At 37.1% G+C, this 25,851-nt stretch overlaps 1 protein-coding gene across 1 annotated transcript in view; it reads left to right on the top strand.

Annotated features, from left to right (window-relative positions):
• The window catches only part of BMPER (BMP binding endothelial regulator), a 1,202,087-nt gene that overhangs the window by 899,380 nt on the left and 276,856 nt on the right, over positions 1 to 25,851 (top strand). Inside the window, exons 8-9 of the mRNA XM_044065026.1 lie at positions 7,152 to 7,261; positions 23,626 to 23,766. Of these exons, the coding sequence (XP_043920961.1) occupies positions 7,152 to 7,261; positions 23,626 to 23,766 (251 nt within the window). The remainder of the gene's footprint in view (positions 1 to 7,151; positions 7,262 to 23,625; positions 23,767 to 25,851) is intronic.

The raw sequence follows: 25,851 nt of genomic DNA on the forward strand, positions 1-25,851 counted from the left end.
GAGGGAGGAGATACAGGAAAGGTTGAAACCAGGGGTAATTCAAGAGTCCAGCAGTCCCCGGGCTGGTACCAAAGAAGGATGACAGCACCAGGTTCTGTGTGGACTACAGGAAATTAAATAGTCACACAGAGTCAGAATCTTTCCCCATGCCTAGGACAGATGAAACCCTAGAGCAGCTGGGTTGAGCTAAGTATCTTACTACCACTGATCTTACCAAGAGTTACTGGCTGGTACCCTTGAATCCCAGTGCTAGATAGAAGTCAGCCCTTGTGACTCCTTTTGACTTGTATGAGTTCACAAAGATGCCCTTTGGGATAAAAATATGCCCCAGCAACTTTCCAGAGCCTGGTAGATTATATTCTAGCAGGAACAGGAGATTTTGCCCTTGCTTACCTAAATGATATTGCCATCTACAGCTATTCCTGGCAAAAGCACCTTCAGCATGTCAGGGATGTGCTGGGCAGACTACATAGGGCAGGGCTGACCATTAAGTCCAGCAAATGCCAGGTGGGTATGGCAGAGGTCTCCTACCTGGGACATAGAGTGGGGATTAGTAAGATCAGGCCAGAACCTGTCAAAGTGGACACCATTCAGGCATGGCCTGCACCTGTTACCAAAAAGCAAGTGATGGCATTTTTAGAGAAAGCAGAGTACTACAGAAAGTTTGTCCCCAGTTATAGTACCATAGCTGCTCCCCTCACAGACCTGACAAGGAAGTACAGGCCAAATAAGGTAGTGTTGACCACAGCATGTGAGCAAGCATTCCAGAGGCTTAAAGAAGCTTTGGGAGGACCCATTGTGTTAGCCTGTCCAGATTAGAGCAAAGAATGTGTTGTGCAAGTGGATACTTCGAACCATGGGGTGGGAGCTGTACTTAGCCAGATTTCTTCAGAGGGAGAAGAGCACCCAGTGGTTTATCTCAGTCATAGGCTCCAACCCAGGGAGGAATGCTAAGCAGCTGTAGAAAAGGAATTTCTAGCCAGAGTATGGGCACTGCAGAAATTTCAGCCTTATCTGTATGGAAGTAAATTCACTGTAGTTACAGATCACAATCCCCTAACATGGTTACATTAAGCCAGCCAGCAAAATTCCAAGTTACTAAGGAGGAGCCTAGGGTTGAAGCATATATGTCATTGCAACACAGCAGTGGAATTAGCAATGCCAATGCAGATGGGATCTCAAGACAGGAAATGGGGTAAGGTATACCCAGATAGACTCAACCCTCTCAAGCAATGTTTCTCAAGGGACATTTGAAAAACTAGCTTGAGTTCTCAGGGGAGGAAGAAATGTGATAAACTGGGAGGTTGCCTAGCTAGATAGAATTTTATAAATAATTCTATGTCATTGGAAATATTAATATGATCCACCAGCTTGTTTCACAAATGTAAGAAAACTGTGTTATGTGTTGAACTTCAAAAATGTAGCCACAGTCTACCCTGCTGAAAGAAAACAGAAATGTGTATAAACCCTATAACTGTGCATGGTCTCAAGCTAGGAGACAGAATGTCTGGGCTATGAGTTTTTCTATTGTCTTAAGGCAGAGATAATTAATAGGTTTCACATGTAGTGTCTTTTATTGCTGTGACTTCCTGGCAGCTGCAAAATCACATAGAAATCTTAAATTTTAAGTTCTGTAAGCCTGGGAACTTAAGTAGAGGTGACAAGAATTATGTAATCTGAAATGACTCAGCAGTAATGTGTATTATCAATTTAAGACTAACTCAGAGAAAAAGAGAGTGCAGTATTTTGTTCTAAAGCTGACAACAACTCACCAGCACTGTGCCTTGCTCTGTAAGTAAGATGTTTAGAACAGTGATTTATCTTAGAGCTAGATATAAATAGTAAGATTAGTCTAGCTGTTTTCTATATTTATGTGAGACTGCCCTACAATGTTGTTTTAAAGTATTTCCTTTGAATCTAAACTCTCTAATGTCATTGTGTTAGGTTAAGCATTGTCTTGTGTTTTTATTATTTGTTATTAAATACATTTAAACCTTTTAACTGTGGATGTTTTGTGTAGAGATAATTTAAGCTCTTAAAGTACTTGCATGTATTTGATGATACTGTATAGGCCACTCCTAAATAGCCTTCAAGTCTCAGTCACACTTACCAATTGGATAACAGTAACATTACACAGTAGAATTGGACAACGTTTGGTAAGGGCTTTTATAGTAGCTGATAAGGGTGGTTGGTTGCTGGTGGTACTACTGTATAGTCCAGGCAGAAGGGGGCATAGCTGGAGAACCTGTGCCAGCCTTCCCCTGGACTGTCTGTGTGTTTGCATATAAATCAAATCTCAAAGTGTGTATGTGTCAGCTACTTGGGCAGGGACATGAAGCACTGCTTGGACAAAGAGGATGCTGGAAGTTTTGGCTTGACCACTCAGCTGAGATCTGAACCCTATAGCTGTGCCAGTGGGGAGTCTTATTGGGGATCTGGAGAGAAAGGGAGAAATCAGCCCCAGACTGACTGTGATCTATGTGTGCTCTTAAGGGGAATTGCACTTTACTGTGTGTGTATTTGTTATCCTCCTAATGTGGACACCCCTCACTGGTGTTAGTGATGAGGATTGAGGCTCTTTGATTACTAGGCCAATGCACAGGTGTCGCAATCTCCTACTGCAAATTTGAGTGTAATGCAATGGACTGCAACCTGTGACTGTATGCCAGTAGGCAGAAAAAGCAGAAAAATAGCAATAGAGTAGCAATGGGTACCCTCCTGTACTAACAGTTATGCAAATATTGTTATGTTTGTATGGGAACTCAATTATATTCTATCCACAGATAACGGTCTATGGAGATGCAGTGTTGATAGCTTTAATATGTTTTATGAATATTTATCCTCCACATGTTCCTTTCTACGTTTAAAAAAAAAATATGTCAACAGAGAATGTTGACTTTTTGAACATAACAGTGTTGAGAGACATCAACCATACTTTAAGTACTCGTTTATATAGAAAACCACCTAAGAGAAATGCATACTTACATTGTGATAGTATGCACCCGCAGCTTATGTTTGACAACATAGCTAGGAATCACTTGAGTTGCAAGGCTGAACATGATTGATGAGAACATGCAGTTGCAATTATATAACACTGCTGAAATGTTTGTTAATAGAGGTTATAATAAGCAGAAAATACTGGAGATTTGTGTGGATGTTAAGAGTTGTAGATCTACCAGAGCTAAGCCACTGTTCTCAGAAGCTGACCAAGAGGTACTAATGAGTAGTTAGATGCAAGCTAACATATAATCAAAATAATATACTCGCACATCCTACATGATATACTAGAACTACAGATGGCAGCCAATGAGGGACCATGCTTCAGTTATAAGAATAATCCAAGCTTGAAGCAGTTGTTATGTTATAAAGAGCAGACACATATATCAAGGAAGATGTGACCAATTAAGTATGGCAGATGTGCTTTTTGTAGTTTCATTTGTTGTGATAAATATTTTGCTCATCTAGTTTCTAACAATATCTTCAGACTTAATGCATATGGTAATTGCGAAACTAGAAATGTTGTCTATCTGGCTAGATGTGTTGCTTGTCAAACATATTATGAGGGTAAAATGAACCAGAGGTTAGAATATCATATCTGTAACTGCCTATCTAAAATTAAAAGAGAAATAGTTACACATGCACTATTTAAACACATTAGAGACAATGTTTATGGGCATAGTTTTACAATTTCAATTTTAAGAGTAGATGATAATAATATATGTGGGGGTAATATTAATGATTACACTAAAAAGAAAGATTTTAACTGGATTTTACGTTTAGAGGCACATATTTCACCTGGTTTGGTTATGTATCTTTAAAGCCTTTATTGAAAGAGATACACAAACAAGCCTGATTGTCATCATGTGACCCACTTTGATATTATATAAATGGTAGATTGTATTTTTTGTTTAATATGCCTGAAGAAGCCTTATTTAAGGTGAAACTTTGTACTAGTAGTTTTAAAAGTTGTGTGAGTCTAATAAACCACTTAATTACCAGCTGCTCATGGTTCCAGTGACTTCTATTTTACTTGTTTGACTGTAACTCCGTACTGTCCTCTACCTGACTGTGAGTTGTTGATTCCAGTGCAAGTGCATACTGCATACTACTGAAGCTGTTGATTAATCCTAGCCATAAAACTCAACAGGGTGTGCATAAGACATCGTTTTATTACTGTTGTTAGCACGTAAGAATAATTTCTGAAGTATTTCTTGACAAGGTTCAAGTTGATCATAGGATCATAGCAAGTTACTAGGCTACTGACCCTGAGGCCCTTATAAGGCTAGCCAATAAATTAGCCCATGCTCCCAGAAGTTAGCATCTGATGCCCCTGTCCAGCAGGGATACAGGTGGAATCCCGGGGTGAATTTTCTGTTTCCCATCCAGTCATCCAGGTTCCTCTTAAGGAGAGATAATGAAGTACTCTGCTTGACGTGGACAGGGAGTCTATTCCACAGGTGGGGGAGTCTCTGGGAAACAAATCTGTCCTGCCAGCAGGTTCTATTGATGTCACAGACCAAGTTGAGGTTTTGCATGTGAGTCATGCGAGTGGTGTTTGGCTTGGGAATATGCAGCAATTTCATCAAGGTGGGGTCAGAGATTGATCTGTATGCCAGACATAGACCACCTCTGAGGAATCTGTATAAGATGGAGTAGAGGGACAAGGCTTTAGCCTATCCATGTTGGATAGATTTTTGAAGCCCTGGATTTATGTAAATTACTAGATTTTCAACATTTACAATCCATAGAATTCATATTTCTGTTTAACAGGAGGTCATAACACTAGGTAAGTAGGAATGATGATAGACTCCATTGATAGGGATTATAGCCCCATAGGACAGTACTATGATATTAATAAATAAATTAAGAAAAAATAAGCATGTTGCATTCATGTATCCTTGTTTTTCTCAATCATTTGTTCTAGGGTTAGTAATATTCTAAGAATAAACAGCTAACGTGCACCTTTTATTTAATTAGCAAGTAGGTGACCTGGACTACTATGGCCCTTTTTAACTCAAGACCAAGATGAAAAATAAAGATTCTTGAGAAAACACAAAGAATAATATAAAGTAACCACATGCAAGGAGCATAGGCAAAATATGACAGAAGTGTATACCAGAGAAAATTTAGTACTGCTCAATATAATGCAGACTGCATGGAAAACTTAGTACTGCTCAATATATTGCACACTGCATGGATTGCAGTCCTGTGAGGTTTAATATACAACTGAGAAGTTTAGCTTGTTATGTAACAAATTCATATACTTGTATTTACTTTGCTGCTCTAAATCCAATTTCAACTATACTTTCTGGGCACAGGGGCAGTCTGTAGATTAAAATGACTGACTGCTGTTGTTCAGTTAATGTTATGGCTTTACAGGACTATTGTCATTTTTGTGAAGCAGCCTAGTATACTTTCATTTGGCTCTTCTGTGTGAAACAAAGTTGAAATACATTTGCTGTAGCCAGTATTTTTAATTGTAATCAGATATCTGAGTAGCACAATGTGACTGTAACTGCTGGTTAGGGTAGATGTATATCTGTGGATAAACATACCTTTCCCTCTTGTCATCTAAACAGTTTATAGTAGTTAAGCTATTCTTGCAGGGCAATTTGTATTTGTATAAAATTAAGTTGGAATACTTTGCTGCAGGTACTGCCTATGTGGAACAAAACCTGAATTACATTACTGTGGCCATTATTTATATTACAATAAGATGTATGATGTGAGCTCTACTAATAAAGTGGCTATAACTAATGTTAGGTTAGGTAGGGTTAGGGGATCTGTCTCTGGACAAAAGAAACTTGCTTTTTTATTTGCTCATTTTAAACAGTCTTTAATCTGATTTAGTAGCATTATTGTGCATTTGTGAAAAGCAAGCTAGAATAATTTACTGTGGCTACTGTGAATTTATGTGTGACATGTCTGAAATATATTACTGTTACTGTTACTGTTATCATAATCAGATATCTGAGGTTTACTTAGTCAACAAATGTGTTATAATTTCTGGAGTGGGGACTGCCTATGGATGAAAATAGCTTATCCTGTTGTCATCTGATTATTTTAAAAAGTCATTAGGATGTCTTTGCAGGATCTCTGTGAATTTGTATAAAGTATGTTAAAATACTTTACTGTGGCTACTGTGCGTTTGTAGGAAATAAACTGAAATACATTAACTATGGCAATTATTACTATGATTATCTACCTGTCTTTCTAGAAATGAATTAATTTATTCATTTAATTTATTTATTTATTTTTACCACAACCAGATATATGAAGTACACACAGTTAACAGTGTGGCTATATTTGCTAGGTAAAGTGGCTGTCTGCAGATGAAAATGACTAACCCTACTGACATGATCAGGTAAACATTTGTTAGTCTGGCTTTGCAGGATTAATGCTCATCTGTGTAAAGCTAGTTGAAATGCATTCCTTTGGCCATTTTGTCACATTCAGATACTTGAGGTTTACATAATCAGTGAAGTGGTTTTAACTGTTACTTATGGATATTGTTAGATTATAATAACAGCAGCATGAGTGATCTTTTATGGTTAAAATGTTTTGAAGTAAAGTGTATTGTACTTCTTCAGCAGTTACAAGGACTTGCCATTTTACCTTTTCTTCTCTAGGTGCAGCCTAAAAAGTCACTTTTACTTAGCACAGAAAAAAAAAACTGAATGCAGTGTTGTGTGTGTGTGTGTGTGTGTGTGTGTGTGTGTGTGTGTGTGTGTGTGTGTGTGTGTGTGTGCGTGTGTGCGCAAGTGTGTGTGTGCGTGTGTGTGTGCGTGTGTGTGTATGTTTGCACACATGCGAGCGTGTGTATGTGTGTGTTCATGTGTATGCATATCTGTGTCTGTGAGACAGAGAGAGAAAAAAAACATTCATATATTTCAACTTCTCTGCTCAGGAATCGTGGACAGAGACCAAGAATCAGGGACAATATTTTATTTTAATCCTAATTCACTTACAAAGTAAAAGGAGCAAGACGTTTTCCATTTTCTGAACAGTAAAAAGTATGAAACCATAATGTTTTAGTTGTTCTAGTTAAGAAGATAAGGTCATCTGTTTTGCTTTCATTTGTAAATGGAGAAAACACAACTACAACTTACACTTCTAAGAAATGTTTTTTTTGGTCTTCTTTTAATATTCAGGTCAAAGGAAAGTGTTTGACCTATTACAAGGAAGCTGTTTGTTTCACAGTGAAGTTTATGATAATGGTACTACCTTTCAGCATGACAACTGCACAACCTGCACCTGCATAGTAAGTTTTTTTTTAAATATTTAGTTTACTATATTTGCTTGTGTTCTGCTTTAAACTGATATAATCTTGGTTGAGTATTACCATTTTGATGGACCACTTTAATGAAACAGATGGATAAGACTTAACTTGACCTGGTAATATTCATTAATGGAAGAAATAATTTTTTTGTATTTAAATATACCTGTATTAGAGAAACATTGGGCACACTGAGAGAGACATTAACATTTATAAAACTTTTAATACTCATTTCTTTAATAAGGCATGCCTTTTGGTGGCTAGTTAAGGTGCTAGTTTAAGAACAGTTAGGACATTGTGTGCATGTGTGTGCGTGTGTGTTTCTGTGTGTGTGTGTGGGTGTGTGTGTGTGTGCGTGTACATGATTTTTGCTCTGTTTCAAAATGTCTTTCAGTCATATATAAAGAAAAAGAAACATGAAGACTGTGGGGGGACAGACAATGGATGCAATGTTTATTTATTTATATTTGTTTACTGGGGTATAGTACTGATCAGTCTGAGGAGGTAGGAAAAGCCAATAATTAACACTTTTGAATCTCTTTAATTTCACATGCATAGTCTCAAATTGATGGGCAAAATGTGTAGGCTTAAAATCTGGATGGCTACTTTCCATCCAAAGAGAGTTAACCTAGGGGTACCATATATATGACATGTTTATAGCAGCCTTGATGGTTAATCCTAAGGCACATTCTTTGGTAAATAGAAATAAAAAAAATATGTTTACAGAAACTAAGTAAGGTCTGAGAAACTAAGAAAATGTTTCACTGCAGAGTGATTATGTGTGGAATGCGTTAACACTTAAGATTAGAAGAAGAGAAAAACAAACTCATAAGATTTATGGAAAGTTTAGATAACTGGTTGGGCAAACTCTTTAAAGGCCTTGTATAAGACTCTGAGTTTGTAAGCACAACATTGAAACACTATAGATATGGTACATAGCTGAAAATAATGAGATAAAAACTGAAAATTAAAGTGACAGTCTTTCTGAAAATAATTCCCATCCCTATGCAAGTAGGCCTTAGACATTAATTTATTTTTTTCAGTTATTCTTATTTTAAAAATAATGGAAAGGAATTTAAATTGCAGTAGAAGACTGACTTTGTTGCAACATTTTGTTGACATTCCTGCTTTTCTTGAAAATGTAAACCATGTTTTATTAATTTGAGTATCAGCGAATTAATTAATTCAGCATGTCAGGGCTGCTGAAGACAAGTAAATGGCTAAAGGCACACACACACACACACACACACACACACACACACACACACACACACACACACACACACACACACACACATATATGCATCAAACAAAAACTTTGAAAGAATTACATTGCCATGTTTGACAACCCTCACAAGCTGTGGTTGTTCATTTGTAGTATATAGTGTTATACTATTAACACTTAATAGACTCAGTGAGTAAAATATAGAAGATTATGATTATGTGTCTGATCACCATCGGCTTATTATGTGTTTAACATGTGGATGCTGTGATGCCCCACCACTGGCCCAGTCATCAGGGAGCCTTAATCCTCACAACAACAGTGGGGGACGTACACACTAGGAGGATGACAAGTACACACACAGTAAAGTGTAATTTCCCTTAAGAGCACACAGAGATCACAGCCAGTCTGGGGCTGGTTTCTCCCTCTTTCTCCAGATCCCCAGTAAGACCTCCCGCCGTCACAGCTATAGAGTTTATATCTTAGCTGGGTTGTCATCCAAGATCTCCAGCATCTTCTCTGTTCAACCAGTGCTTCATGTCCCTGCCCAAGTAGCTGACACACACACACACACACACACACACACACACACTTTGAGATTTAATTTATACACACGCACACACACACACACACTTTGAGATTTAATTTATACACACGCACACACACACACAACGTGCACGCACACACACACACACACACACACACACACACACACACACACACACACACCTGAAAAAGGCTGGCACAAGTTTACTAGCTATGCTCCTTCTGCCCAGACTATAAGGTAGTTTTTATTGCCAGCAACCACTACTTATCCTCTACTTTAAGGCACTTAGCAAAGGGTGTCTAATCTTACTGTGTAATGCTACTGTTAATCCAAATGGTAGTTTGACCAAGAGCAAGGCTATTAAGAGTGGCGTGCACAGTGTCACCAAATAGATATGCAAGTACTCTAAGAGCTTAAATATCTGTTGACAGACCAGCCACAATTGAAAGGTTTAAATATATTTGATAATAAATAATACAAGTACAAGAAAATGCTTAGTAAACAATCACAGTAACTTCAGAGTTCAAAATAATAGGAACTGTTTAAAACAACATTGCAGGACAGTCTCAAATAAATAAATAAAACATCTAAGCTATACCGCACAATATTCCTAACTGTATCTAAGAGGAATTACTGTACCCTAGACTTACTTACACATAGCAAGGCAGACAGATGTGGTGAGTGGGTTTTCCAGTTAATGCTGTCAGGTTAAAGACGAAATACAAAATGCCCTTTCTCTCTCTCTCTCTCTCTCAGAGAGTTCTTAAATGAATATTTCAGATATTACTGCTGAGGTAGCTGGCAGCATGACATCACTTCTTGTCATCTGACTATCAGTTCCCAGCTAAATCCTGGGTGCCCTCTATGGTGCCCCCATTCTGACAAGCATCCAATTGTCATTAAAAAATAAAATGGAGAGTTGCTATAACAAAATTGCTAAATTCGTTACTAGAGCAAAATATTCCTCCCACCACTGTCACGCATTACAATCCCTGAACGGCTAGAACTCCCACAACACCTAACTTACATACAACTAGCCACAGCACACAAATTCATCTATAATTCCTCCAAATGCCCAGCCCTGGCTTCACTTCTGACTCTTTATCAACCAAACCATTCGCTAAGATCTGAAAATCAATCACTTATCCAAGTTAAGAAACCTAAACCCCCTGTAGGCCAAAACCTTTACTCTTTCACTGTAGCTAAATTCTGGAATGCCCTTCCACCTTCTCTATGGACTATAAATAATGTCCCGTCATTCAAAAAATCACTCTACCAACATCTCTCCAATTATTGGCTATGCCCTTGCACCATCTCCAATTCCTCAGTCACCTGATTACTAACCTGACTCATCTCTCAAATACCCACACTTTTCTTCACTCTCCTTATTGTGCACTCACCCTTAATCACAACACAGTGTGCCTCACCCTGCCTCACATGGTGTATAAAAATTGTGTAAGTGCAGATTATCATTATCTGTCTGATCTACTGAATATCTGCCAAGCACCCGTGTCTTCCACAAAATGTTGCTGTACATTGCCTATGTTACTGTGTCACTTCTGACTCCTATATTTTTCTATTATATATTGTTAAATGCTGTTATTACTCTTGTATATTGTTTAATGCTGATATTAACTCTCTAATCTCTTAATTATGTACATTGTTTTTTTTTTGGGGGGGGGGGCTTTTCTCCCCGGGCTTCCACTGAAAATGGGATCATTTCAGCCCAGTGGACTTTCCTGGTTAACAAAAGCAAATAAATAAATATGCCTCTTCTGCCCAGACTATAAGGTAGTTTTTACTGCCACCAGCCACTACTTATCCACTACTTTAAGGCCCTTATCAAATGGTTTCCAATCTTACTGCATAATGCTACTGTTAATCCAAATGTTTGTTTAACCAAGGAAAAGGTTATAAGGTGTGGCCTGCACAGTGTCACCAAATAGATATGCAATTACTCTAAGAGCTTAATTACCTCTAGACAGACCAGCTACAATTGAAATTCTTAAATATATTTAATAATAAATAATAAAAGTACAAGAAAATGCTCAGTAAACAATCACAATAACTTCTTTTAAAATCACAGAAAGTATTTAAAACAACATTGCAGGACAGTCTCAAATAAATAAAGAAAACATCTAAGCTATACTATTCCTAACTGTATCTGAGAGAAATGTAATGTACCCTAGATTTACTAACTCATAGCAAGGCCAGACAGATGTGGTGAGTGGGTTTTCTAGCTGATGCTGTTAGGTCGAAGACAAAATACAACATGCCCTGTCTCTTTCAGAGAGTTCTTAAATTAATATTTCAGATATTACTGCTGGGGTAGCTGGCAGCATGATATCACTTCTTGCCATCTAACTATTAGCACCCAGCTAAACCCCCATTGCTAGAAACTGCCAGCATTTAGCATCTCCTTGTGAAAATACATAGCTCTCAGGGTCTATATTATGCCATTGAAATTTTAAAAGAACAAACATTCTTACATCGACACAGAATAACTGAAGCTCCTAAACCTGGAACGGCCAGAACAGCAATTTATTTCCAAGTAAAAAATCGCTGGGCCTTTGTCGGGAGTTTGCCATTTCCTCCACTGTAGTGCAATCTGAGAGTTGGTATATTTAAGTAGTGGACACAGCCCCTCACATGGGGTGTGTGGGGTGAAGTCCCCCGGTTTATTTTGTGTGTAGACTTGTTTTTTTTTTGTTTTTTGTTTTTGTGTTGGCCCAGCAATTTTTTTCCCTGGGGAAAAAAAATCACTGTTCTGGCCGTTCGAGGTTTGGGAGCTTCTGTTATTCTGTGTCGATGTAAGAGCATTCACTCTTTTGACATTTTGACATCATAATAGAGATGCTAGCCCTCAGACGTTTACAGCTTCTGGAAGACATAAAACAGTAAAACACTTACAAAACAATGCAGAAGGCTCCCTAGGTTTCGAAATCCTGTATCCTTGCTGCATTGAAACCATCTTTTATGGATCAGTTATAAAAACAATTTAATTTTAACTATTTTCTTGACGTTTTGCAAGTTAACCTTCTATGTTCTAGTTTCTATTGTTAAAATATATACAGTTACACAGTTACAATAGTGTGTATACATTTTGTTCTTTTCCAGTGGGGTACACTGTGGATACATCTCCCAAGCTCAGCACTGCACAAACCCTGTTCAACACACACCAGCAGTTTGATATGCACATAATATACAGTTCTAATACAGCTGTAACACAAGCATATGATTCATGCTGATATTCACAAATGACATATAATTATTTACAAAATTCCAGATAGCTGGGCTGGCAGTATCTCCTTCTGTCACACTTCTGTATAAATCGTATTAATATTCACAAATGACATATAATTATTTACAAATTCCAGATAGCTGGGCTGGCAGTATGTCTTTTTGTTACAGTTGCCAAGAAATTCTTTTGAAAGGGAATCTTTAGAGGTGAACGTCTTGGGAACCTTGTCGAGAACACATAGTAAGGGTTATGATCGGTAACACACGATCATAATTCTTTGCAGTGAATGATGCTTTATCTGCTCTGTGTATTACTAGTTACAAAAAATGCAAGATCACAACATGTCTTATTGGCTTTAAAACCCTTTGAAAGCAAGTAAATTTCTTCAGTGCTGTCTAACAGACAGTAGGCAGAAACAAAGTTTTCCTCTGAAGAACCAGCAGCTTTCAAAACTTGTAAACAGTTTCGCCTGCTACAATTTTTGTTTATAGGTGTGTCAAAGTGAAATTTTTAGCAGCTATTAAAGCTGTTTTACATTCTGCTACTTCTCTTTGCAGGCCAGTACTGTCTGCTGTTAGTCTGTAGTGTGAGACCTGATCTTAAGAACACTGAGAGGTGCTTAACAAGCCTATCCTTTTCCCCCATATTGGAACATAATTGTGGCACTCAGTGCACCAAACATGAACACTGAGTGGGAACACTTAGGAAACATTGTAATTTTCATTTTATGTTTACCAAATACTAATACTATATAGTAAGAGTTTGCATTTTTGCCTCCCATCCCTGAACTCCATGTGTAATCCTATAAAAGTGTTTAAGATATGTTTGTTTATTAAAAAGCTTTCATAGAGTCTAGATATCTTCACTAGGAGTGCTTCATTTCAATATTAGTTGATATTGTTATTTACCAGCTCTTGAGCAGTTGTAATCTTCCCTTTGACTAAGCTAATACTATTCTGTTATATATTTAATGGCAGAGGAAGCCACCTTGGACATTCAGATAGCACTTCTGTGGTGTGGTATCATGGAAGTTGGAGCACTGATCTGGATCACTGTTTTGTGGTTTTGTAGCTCCAACAGCCTGGTACCTTATGGATGAGTGTTGTTCAAATGTATGATGTGCCATCCCTTTTGATGTACAGCTTTGGCTGGCAAAAATATTTTCATGGGTTTTCTAGCCTTAGTTGCCACTTTCACAATATCATTTTGCTGTTCAGATACACTTACACTTATAACAGCTGGGTCTGATAATCTAGTTTTTGAGCATTTCCTACCTTATTTACTATGTATGACATCTGACATCAACAGTATACTTTGGTGGGCCTAGGTCTTGAAACAATTTGACCCAGATTCCATGTACCAGTTTCAAATTATACGGGCAAAGCCTCCTAGTGATTTTCACTTGTGCTGCAGTTGCGTTTTCTTCAAATGTCTTTGCCTCTGTGGAATTTGTTAAGTAGAATTTAGGGCAATATTTCTCAAATGTTGAGGTTAACATTCCTTGAGAGTTCTGGAACTGTTTCCATGGAGGCAAATCTAGTCAGAAAATATTGTGAAATTGAAATGTTAACTATTCAGTGTTAAAAATTAATATTAATATAACATATATACATTTCTATGTGAGATTATGGTACAGTGTGGAATACCTTGTTTAACACCTTTATTGAATAAGCACATTTACATTTATATAAAAGTAATCAAATTGTATTTACAAGTTAAAATTAACAAACATTATGCTTCACATATTTTGCTATATAGCATATAACCTAAGCAACATTACATAAATTATTCAATTCCTGACCCTTTTTTTAAACAAGAAACATCTTTATTGAACCATCACTTACTACATAAGCAATCATACATTTAAATAAATGAAAACAAAACAAACGACACAATCCTAGTTGCAAGCATTTTACATCACAAACCATACTGACACACTCCCAGTTGCAAACATTATGCATCACTTATAATCTACCCAATCATTTTCAGTCAAATATTACATAGCTCATTTAAGTCCTGCCTTCTTTTAAACCTCATTCCTCTCCTGTATGTATTGTTCCCACGATTCCCATTTTTTCCTATGTAGTTTGCTCCTACGCTTTTCTGAATATCCCATTTTCAGTTGTTTTATCTCTGTCACTATATTCACTACTTCTAATATAGCTGGTTTAGATTTTGACTATCTCAGAGTTTGTGTATGGTTCCTGCTAGCATCAGAACAACAATATGCCCCCATCCCTTCCATCAGGTGGATTTCCAAATGATGCATCAGTCAAAACAACTGGCATTCCCTAGGCGGTCACATTTCAGACCCATTCCTTCTGAAATCAGTTTCTGCAGCATTTTGTTTACTTCCAAGAATGCTGTGTACAGAGGCATGATCTATTTTTGATGCCATGTTGCAAATATTAAGTATCACATTGACTATCTTTTCTGTATACTGCCAGATATTAGATTTATCTTTCCCCTGTCATTAACCTCTGTGGTGGTTAGGGAGTTCATCATGAATAGATCTAGAGGTATCTGTAAAGACGGTGAACGTTTTCAACACTATTTTCCTTTTATGTGTAGAATCATCAACTGAGTTCCAAGCCATGGAGGCAAAAACTATCATGGTCTTCCCGTTCAATATGAAAAACAAATTTAGGTGGGATGTCATAGTTGCTGTTAAAACGTTTGAGCTTCTTCCAGTTTCATCATCATATGATGCTAGCAGTATGTCCATCTTGCCATATAATTTTACCATCAGTAGTAAGCAGAGTGAAACATGCAAATTAATAAAAAGTTTCCATTCTGTCCTATCACATTCTGCCCCATACAGTGACAAAATGTAGATGTTGTAAGATAGTAGGAAAGACGGTTTAATACCCATGGAGTGTAACATGCACTATTTTTGACAAACAGCACTCAGAGGCTGTTTTATGGCTCCCTGACAGAAGATGACTACATGTAAGTGGGAATGGTGTATATGGAAACAGATACAGGTGACTGCACAACCGGGCAAAGTGGTAGATTGGCAAAAGTAAGCATGAACATGGAATAATATAAAGAAGTCATTTTGCTTAGTTGTGGAGTTTTGCAATTAGCCATATATTTTTGCATATTTAAAGTTCACTCTTAAGTACAACAAAAGTTTGCCACACAGTTACATAAAGGTTTGTGCTTGTGTGATATATTATTTTAGTTTTTCAGATTATTGTGTTTTCTTCTAAGCAGTAAAATTTTTAATTTAGCTCCTCATCTTCTTGTGCGCTTGTGCATTTGTGTAAATGTATGTGCATGTGTCTGTGTATTTTTGTGTGTCTGTGCATGTGTGTGTGTGTGTGTGTGTGTGTGTGTGTGTGTGTGTGTGTGTGTGTGTGTGTGTGTGTGTGTGTGTGTACAGGCATGAGTATATATTTATATGCATTCATGTGTATAAGTGTCTACTTCAGAAAATCATGTCTGTAGGGTAGCTCTTCACAACAACTGAAACTGATTATCATTCATTAGCACTTGAGAAGAAGGTTTAAGACCTGATGTTGGAAACTGACAAAAACAGAACATTTGTAAATGATATCATCTTTACCTACAAAGGAAAACCAAATTATTTTTGATGCTATCTTTGCCATGTCTTGGTGCTGTGTCATTCGAAGTACCATTCATGTAGGAAATTGTATGATAAGACAAGCTGGAGGAGGGGCAGGTATGTATCTCAGAGAATCCCCATTCTCTGCAATAAGCTTCCCATCCATGTGAAGCAGACCCTTCCCTAGCCATATTCAGGTGAAACCTGGACCATTGGAAGGAAAATCAGAAATTCATCCTGGTTTGACACCTATGTCTCTTACGGATGGTGGCAGCCAATAAATCATAAACTAACATATACCCCTAGAAATAACCTCTAGAGTGCCATAACTCATCGATACATTTGGGTTGCATTGCTAGGCTTATAAAGACCCCACTGGCCGTTAGCCTAATATAAGCCTAAATTGTTTCTATATGTACCTGTGAATGTTTTGTTGGGGGTGGTGTGTCTGTATAACTTCCTGTTGGCTTTGGAAAGTTAGTCCCGAGGCTTGTAAGGAAGGTCTCATAGTACTGAAACTATCATTATGCTTTGAATATGGGCCTCAGCACACCAGGGACATGTTGATGCACTTTCTGAGCAGTATTAAGAAAGGATGCTAGTCCTGTTTATCACCACTATTGCATGTACCTACTCACTGTCCAGTTCTGAAAGTATACACTGTACAAAATGAGAAAACACTACAACTAACAAACATTCTGAGAACTGACGTATTTTTTTTTTTAAATACTGCCATTGCACTGTATTTTTACTAAAGATTCTATGGCTTATGATTACAGTTCATCAACAAGGTAAAGAAGCTCTGTTACTGTTCAGGAATTAACTGTATGAGGCAGAGCATAACTAACGAGACGTGTTATTCACTGCCTTTGAATCCCCACACCATCCACAGGACCACTCATTAATGCTGTCTCAGTCACTATCTTATATTTAACGAGACTATCCTTATAATGAATGTGACCCTTTAAACTTAAACCTCATGGTCTTAAGTGATGCCAGATAGCAACATATACTAAATTTTGTCCCATTTGCTGCTGATGTTTGAATTGCATTCAATGTGATTTTAATTGTGTAGTATGTGACTGTCTTTTCTATACATATTTTTATAGTCTCATTTCTTGCACCTCTGATGGTTTATCATTGTGATGCCAGAGTTTTGTTGTGTTTTAATGAATTCCCCATGAAGCATAAGAGTGTTTAATTATTTTTTTAACTAGTACTTATTAACAGACATCCACCCTATTATTTTGAGGATTTATTTTTTTCATTTTATTGATTTGTGATTTGTTAACTAGGTTATCCAGATGAAAAGTGGCCCATTTTCAGTAAAGGTCTAAAGGTAAATTCTCCTAGAAACTAACAGTTGAAACATACTAACTCATGAAAATATACAGTGGATACATTCACAAGAGTAATATATTAAGATGGAAAGAGTCCATAAGGCTATAAGCAAAACAATATTGGTATATTCATTTGAAATATCCTCATGATAGGTGACAGTACAAAAAAGCTAAATAGAATGAAAAGTAATATGCTATAATCATGAATCTGAAAGTAGTGCGTTAAAGTGCAGAATAGTCTTAATGGCAAGTATAAGCGAAGAATTATATACTGTTTATACAGCCAGTAGAAAAGTAACAGAAGGAAACGTGCAGTTGAGTAAAACAATGTTTGCAGAACCATTGCTGTTAGAGATACAGCACACATGGAATCTCCTCTTAGATTACCATATTGTTACCATTTCTAATATCCTTGGAAAATTATTCCAGACACCACTTAGAAAAGAGGAGAATAGAGTATCACTATGTGTAAGTTTTTTGACTGCGTTGGGTTACCTCATCTTCCTGTGATGTAACTTATGTAATAAAAACTAATCACCATAAATCATAGTTCCTTTTGAAGGCATTGTTTTCTGAATAAAAATACAATAGTCTTAACTATTAGTCGTACTTTTTATAATTTGAATGGGGTATGAAGGAGTCTTGGGTTCATCTTCACCCCACAAATTATTGTTTTCAGTTAATGAATCTTCACTGTAAAAAAAAAAAAAAAAAGACAAATTGCAGTTTGGTGTAAATAGTTCCAAAAAGATGTATTACAGCACCCTCTGTCAAGTACCATTATGGCTCCAGACTGAAACTGAAGTTCTAATGGTTTTATGGACAACAGTTCACACTGGTGGAGAAGGTACTGAGGAAGGTAACTAGAAAGTTAAAGAGGATAGAAAGGATGGGTTTGAAGCCAGCCTTTGCAACCTCAACCTCTTCATTAGACAAGAGGAAAGACAGATTGTAATAATATACATATGCATGTATAATTCAGCAAAGGAGGTAATGTGACAGAATTATTATTTATTTATTTAATTATATTGAAAATGAATGACAATGTAAGGAATGAGGTGAAAAGACCAACAGATGAATATGACACAACTTAACGTAGAGTTGCACCTGTCATTTTTCACAGTGAAAGTGGTGGAGAAGTAGACCCAGCTGGCATGATGGATAGTAAAGGATATAACTGATAGGTTTCAATAAAATTGGAGCCCCTAGGGAGATGAGATGGACAGGAAGGGAACAGGCCTTCTTAGGAGTTGCCCAACTTTCAGGTAAACTAGACTTACTTTCTGTTGGCTTCTTTATGTAATATATGAAAACATGGAAAGAGTTCAGGCTATCATTTTAATATGTCTTGGCCAAACCCCCCCATATGATCACTAAGCCTGTCTGTTCGTTGTTCATTCATTCCTCCCTACCTATCTCTGGTATTGAGGAATGTCTAGTAGGAGAGGCAACATCCAGGAGACTATGGCCATTATGGAACATGGGGTTTGGATATTTGTAAATGCTTCTATCAGCTGTCCCCTTTAAGTCAGTAGGCATGATACAGTGCCCTGTACTGCTAAGCTGCTATAGTCATTGGCTTCACCACACTCATGATGTTCAGCTGGTGTGCATTTACACTTTAACTGGGATCACCCCCTATGTACCTCTCTGAATAGAAATTTAATGCTTGGCATTGCTCCAAAGGCTCTCTTATAACAGGACATAAATTACTCCCACACTCCAGGATGAGGGACTTGAACTTAACAGTTCACTCCCATCCTTTACCTAGGAATACAATTAACACCAAAGCCTATAGGTTTTGAATTCAAATCACATTGAAAATTACTTAGCAGCATAAGTGTATGTCAATGTTCTGTGAGGGAAGTAACTGACTATCTCTTTTCTTGGATCAAAGTATTTCACCCAAAATTTTCTGTGGTTTGGAAAGAAATAATTAGAGAACAATACTGGTATGCATGGGAAAAGAAGTAAACCATCAAAAGAGTAAATGCTACTCCTCAGGTGACTATACCCAAATAATTTATTTGGTCACAGAGTGAACTGTACCGTTTAGTGAGAATGATGGCTGTGAATGAAGTACGTAGTCAATTGGGGCTCATTTTAGAGAGAAATGCATTATTCTTCTTTAGTTTTTCTGTCTGATTCTGTTTGTCTTGTCAATCAACCGCATCAAAGAAGCAGCTAAAATAAAGGTATATGAGACACAGATTATGTTCCAAGTATAAATATGTACTAGACAGGTGTATGTCACTGTGTTTCATGTGTTGGTAACAAAAGTAATTTGGGCAGAGTTGCAACTGAAAAAGGCATATGATAGACCTCTCCCTCAGTAAAGCAAGGAGAATAGCCTCAAAGGAAAAAGCAGACATCATTCATGCTGTATATGTCTGAAGGCTGTGCTGGTTAGCCCTCCCATGTCAAAAGTATTTGTGCATATCAACTGAAAGGACCATTTATGGCAGATCGTTCTTAGACTGTATGGATCTGTATTACCATTACATGCTCATACAGATGAGCAACATTTTAATACCATACAGAAATAAGCTTGTCTAAGACTTCTATACAGTAGAACAACATCCTACCACACACTGTAAATTATTTTGTCATGCCCTAGTCTGAAATCAGTCTGATAAGCAATCCATCTACTATGACAACCTTAATCACATCTGCTTATTAGAGCGTTTTGTTTTTTGTTTTTTTTTGCTCTAGAGATACATATATGCACTGCATTTATCAAACCTTGTTACTTTATGAAAATATGTATTTTCAAACTGGGACATATGGCAGTAGCATTGTCTTCATGTGGCTGGCTGCCTTAAACAGACCCTTTTTCTTGTAGCTGTTATTACAGCACTGCTTCTTTAGTACTACTGTGTGAAGAGATGTTTTGCTTTTAAAGAATGGTATCGTATTGTCCTACCACTTATCTAATGCATGTTCCTCAGTAGCTGTGAAACTTTTAAACCACCAGGTTTCCTCTCAGTGTCTGTGAACCTTTTAGGCTACCAGATCCCCACTACTCTGAGGACTTATTTTCTCATAGCTTGCCCTTCCTGCTATGATATTAACTGTACAGCAGAACAGGTTTCCAGCTCACCAGGAAACCAGGCCTAGTGGGCATTCTTTGCATACTTAGGCTAGAGAGGAAATCAATAGAAAAGATAGTATGGGCTGCCAGAGGTCACTATTTCACTCAGGCAGGCCATCTGCTTCCCTCTTCTTTGCATGCAGTGGTTTCTGCCTGCATCTTAACTTTGCTTGAGAATAAGGACCAAAGCCAAAGTAATGACAAAGACCCAAAATACTGGAGTTCACTTAGAAAGTTAATAGAGCAACAGACTTTGCATTAACATGTATTTTCTGAAAAATATAAAGCATGAAATTCTGTCTCTATCTGTTATTACTGATGGACTGTAATCCTCAATGATTTACCAGAAAAAGCAAAAAAACGTATGAGGTGTAGGCCAAAAACATGAGGTAAATTTCAGGATGTTCTACAAATCAAGGACAGTTGAGAGCTATGATTGTCGACCATTTGACAAATAAGAGATTTAAGTATCATCTTGAGTTATTGTTGCATGTCTCCAAGATCTGCCATGAAGCATACATTCTGTAGGGCTCTCATCAGCTGAAGTCACATAAGCAGCATTTGTGCCCTCTCCAGAAAGAAATGAGAGAGGCTATCAGTCACTTTATATCCCTTCCTAAAAGCAGTATATGATACCTGTTACCACTGAAAACATACCAGTGCACGTGTCCTGACAGCAGTGTTTATTTCAGTGGAAATAAGGTAATCAGGTGCTATCCTGTCTGTTTTCAGAATGAGAAATTAACTCAAAGAAGAGCAATGTGGTCATTTATTTTACAGATAAGTATCTAGACTCTTTCATTTTCATTTATTTTGGTACTGCAAAGTCAGCAATTATTTGTGCAAGTTTTCTAATTTTAACTGAAGACTTTTACAGGATTTCTAATGTGCTTTTACCATGTTAACTTTCCTCTGATCTAGAGTGACGTGACAAGTAAGTACTAGTTTGTAACCTTTACTCCCAGATGCCATTGTATTACTCCCAGATGCACTGTTTTACACCTTTCACATCTATAGCTGGGCCATACAGATACAGTTATGCTGATTTTCTGTGATGTTCCTAGTTACACCATTTGTTTAAGGGCCTTATATGTACAGTTAGATTAATGTTAATTGAATTGTGCTCCTTCGGTCTGTGATGGCACAGCTCAGACTCCTTGGATGATACTGTTAGGGCTCACCTAATTCATAAAATTCACAAATACAGGCCGTGCATAGTTATTTATTTACCTCCTTTCTTACTTAATTTCTTGACAGAGTAGGTGTCATGGTTTAGAGACATTTCCAGCCAAGACCTGAGCCGGTTAGGCATTCACAGGTTTCATCAGATAGCTACATTTCTTTTATTATTTGTACAAGACAGAGAGTATGACAATTCATTTCCAGAGCAACAATGATTTGAGTTAGTGAAGATAAATACAGACAATAATATCACATATGAATATGTTGTTTGTACAATTTAAACAGTATGACAGTTTACTTGCAAGACAGCAATGGCATGACATATAAAAGCTACAGTTAAATAGCAATTTCAGTGATAGTCTGCAGTATATAGAGAGCAACACATATGTTTATAGAATGGAAAGCAGAATTTAATTAAGTTCAACATGTATCAGACAACTGTACTAATGAAGTGTATATTAGCTATGCAAATATGAGCTTGTTGCTATAAGGCTAATTAAACCTTTTTTAAATATTGGTACTTGAATTCATTACTAAGACAATGAAGTTCCTCCTATTTAGATATAAAAGAGTGTGCTATAAGATCAGATCTATCAAACTCTACAAAACTGTCATAACAAGTATCATAAAACACTAGTTTCCCCAATGCTCATTTATGAGCTGTTCGGCTGATTTTAGTATAAATTTCAGTGTTTGAAGTATGCCCTTCACATCTAGCTGTCCTTCATCGTGTGGTTATGGGGCCTGTTTTGACAACACACTGTACTTAACATATTTGGCACTGATATATTATACTTACCATGCTTTTGGTATGCAGTAGAGGATGCCTTCCCTTAGATTTCGTTTGGACTATTGTTGGAACACAAATGTATAACTGGCATTGGATTTACCATGCAAATGGCTCAAGTAACTTATTTATTTTCTGTTAAATATCATCTGATGTCCTGCTGTGTAACATTCCAGTACAGTGCTATGCATGATTTTGCTCACAGGTAACCAAGCTTTTACACATGAATTAGTGAATGAACTGCATTACTTTTACTCTTTAGAATAAAACAGAAGGTAGTTCTAATTGTCTTACACTAATAAATATGTCAAAAATGCTGTTTTCAAAATTATGAGAGTTTTGAATAGATATTTTAACATTTTCATTAAGTAGCATGCTTGTTTAATGAGAATTACCTTCTGTGAGCAATACATTGTCAAGTAGCTGTGCCCCCCCACCCAATTTCCACCTTTTGCAGTGAGACAGTGTAGTGCCAAACTCTTGTCTGTCTGTTGCCTCCTCTTTCATTTTTATAGCTGATTTCTGTCATGTTCTGGATGCTTAAGGGCTCATATATGCAATGATTCAGCCATGAAAGGTTTAGTTGTACTGAGAATGAAACTAGTTTAAACTTCAGCAAGTTTCTCATCTGATATATCAAAGTAAAAGTACAAAGAACTAACACATTTATACAGCCTTTATGTTCTTTCCTGTCTTTGCATTTATGTACATGACGGTAGTAGATGCCTCGGGAAGCACATAAACATTTAATGTGATTGATTACCTGCAACAAGTTTATTAGGGGCAGGAAGATAAATGTGTACATCTCACTAAGGTGATACACAAATAAAGCTAAATGCACATAGCTAGGGTTTTTGTGGTTTAAGTGTTGGGTCAATGAGTGCCATGCAAAAAGACAATTAACTGTGTTCAGCAGAGCTCATGGAGGCCTTTAAACATGCAATTTGGAGAAGTTTGCACAGAATACTTATCCACACTGTATACTTACTTAGTGGTAAGCAGACCTCCCACAGGAACAAATGCATACAGTGAAAGTCAGAATGTACACTAAGAAGTTCTTTTTTGTGGTCAGCTGTGTGGTGGGTACCTAAATGAATGTAAACCATCAGACTGAATTCCTTATGTTTGAGCTTCTTAATCCCAAATTGCTTGCTTGTTTGAAGGGTCATTTAGAGACAGTTTGCGTTTCTGTCCGACAGGTTATATACTTTTGTTAAGTGTGTGTACATGAGTGGGTAAGTAATTGGTGTTAATAATAGAAAAAACCCTGCACAAATTGTTTGGTACAATGAAATGTGTGACAAAAGCATTTTTTTCACTAAAGAAGATCCAAAACAAAAGCCAACATGTGTTTGTTCCCTTTTAATGCAGAATTCCACAGTCTTGTGTCAGAAGCAATGTTCACCTCCGGGGACCTGCAACAAAAGCAAAGAGCAGTGTTGTGAAGAATGTATCTCCTATATTCCTGTTGAGGAAGTGAAGTCATGCCAGTATGGGAATAAAATATTTGGGGTAAGGCCATAGTCATGGTTAACGTAAAAAAGTCTTATTTTCTCTTGAACTGACACAAATGAAAAGCTGATGGTGGTAGCTTTGTCACATGGGACACTGCCTCTGGAAAGAAACATTGTTTGTAGATGCCAGGCAGAGGATACAGCCAGAATCATACTCTTAAAAGAACCCATCCACACCAAACATACACCCTAAATGCAATAACCTTTAACAGCAGCATGCAGACTTACTTTGATGGAAGGCCAGCGCCTGTGTGCACAAATCAACACTCAACACAGCATTACACATCCTGCTCAACAAGGGAGTTGTTTGGCTACTGTGCTGTCAGCTGTATTTATATGAGATGTCAGTATTAAGGCAATGTGAGGAAAATATGGTCTGCAAAGTATTGTGGGACATGCCAGTGAATGCAGCAACAATGATTAATTCCTAAATGTTGACCTGCCTGCAAGAATCACATATTTTTGGAATAAAATGTTGGAAGAAACTTGGGAAGGAAAGGCTGTAAACATTCTGTTGCCCCTTTTAGAACTGTAACATCTGGTATGTTTAGACTAAATGCAGGTAAATCCACCTAACTCGGTTATAGCAATCATTTTTATAAAATGTGAACAAAAACAGAAGTACACTCACATTGTTTCCAAACCAGAACATACTGCATTTGTCTAATTCCCTAGTAGGTTATATATACAATGAGACTTTTATCTAGCTTCATGACTGCAGACTGACATAGCAGAAAATATTTGGCATTTTTAAACACATAATGCATTTTACAAGTACTGAATTTCTGATTATAACTCACATCAGCTAATGTGTAGCAGCACGTTTGCATCTTGCTAATCTTGTTGTGCAGGATGCATTTCCTTGTGTTTCAAAAAAACAAAGAAACAAAACAAAAAAGAAAACACATCATTCTGGCATTCTGCCATAAATTGCTTCTTGTTTTTTGAATTCGGGTGTGTTGTCTCATGTATAGCTGGCAATCCAGTTAACATTCTGCAAAGTCTTAACCTTCAGTCCCATTACAAACCATGTGACCGTGCCAGTCAAAAACTTTTTGCATGTTACACAAACAGATATGTTTTATTTCCATTAGTTACTGAAAGTTCAGTTTTGAGTGTTGTCTGGGAAAATGCACCCCAACCAGTTTTAACTGTAACTATAGCTATCTTCTATCCTGGCATCCTACAGTCAGTAAGCCCCCCTGTTGTTCTTCATATGTTCCCATGTGAAGGCTTGATTTATGTGCACAGGCTGTTTCATAAGTTTACAGTGTGGGAACAGTAGCAGTAAAGAAATGTTGTCATGCTGACAGCTCGTAACACAAACAAGACTTTGGGATTAGGCTTAGAATATATAAGCATTCAAAAGTTCGACTACTGGTTTGTGTACAAGTCTAGGATGTATAAGATTGCACAACTTCATAGCATGATGCTAGGATCCACACTTAATAGTTTAACTCTAAAAAGATGATTTTGTTGGTAGTTGTGAGAATGTATATGAAACATTATCTTAACATGCACCAATAAGAATGCTAATAACTGTAGAAAAGGCTCTTGGCTCAAACCCAAATTCCCTGCTTAAGCTGCCTGCAGTGATAGAGCTCACTGATTTATACATTCAACTCTGAAATAAAAAATATGGGTTTTGCCCTCACATCAGTCTTTTTCTAAGTCAGTTACTTGTCATGGTACAAGTACCAGTGAGAGTCAGTGGCCATATCAGAAATGACAGGATTCACCAGCGTTTTAATCAAACACATTTATTCTGTAAAAAATGGCAACGCAACAGAAATAATGTTAAGACTTCAGTCGTCATGAATACACTGATCCTGGGCTCTAAATGTAATGCATTTAAGGCACTTAGGTGCCTTACCTTCAACTACTTCTAACTTTTTTCTACTATACCATTTCAGGAAGGGTCAACTGTATAACTGCTGCTCAATGTGTCAAACCTAAATGTAATGTCATGTATATATAACATTGAAAATAATGTTATGTTTTGTAAAGTGTTTTATAATAAGTTAGTACTATATGTGGTAAATGCTGGTATTGCTTATCACTGTAATCTGCTTGAAACTAGTAT

The sequence above is a fragment of the Protopterus annectens genome, chromosome 3.part0 (assembly GCF_019279795.1).
Source record: "Protopterus annectens isolate FY-2018-M chromosome 3.part0, PAN1.0, whole genome shotgun sequence".
Taxonomy (NCBI): Eukaryota; Metazoa; Chordata; order Ceratodontiformes; family Protopteridae; genus Protopterus; species Protopterus annectens.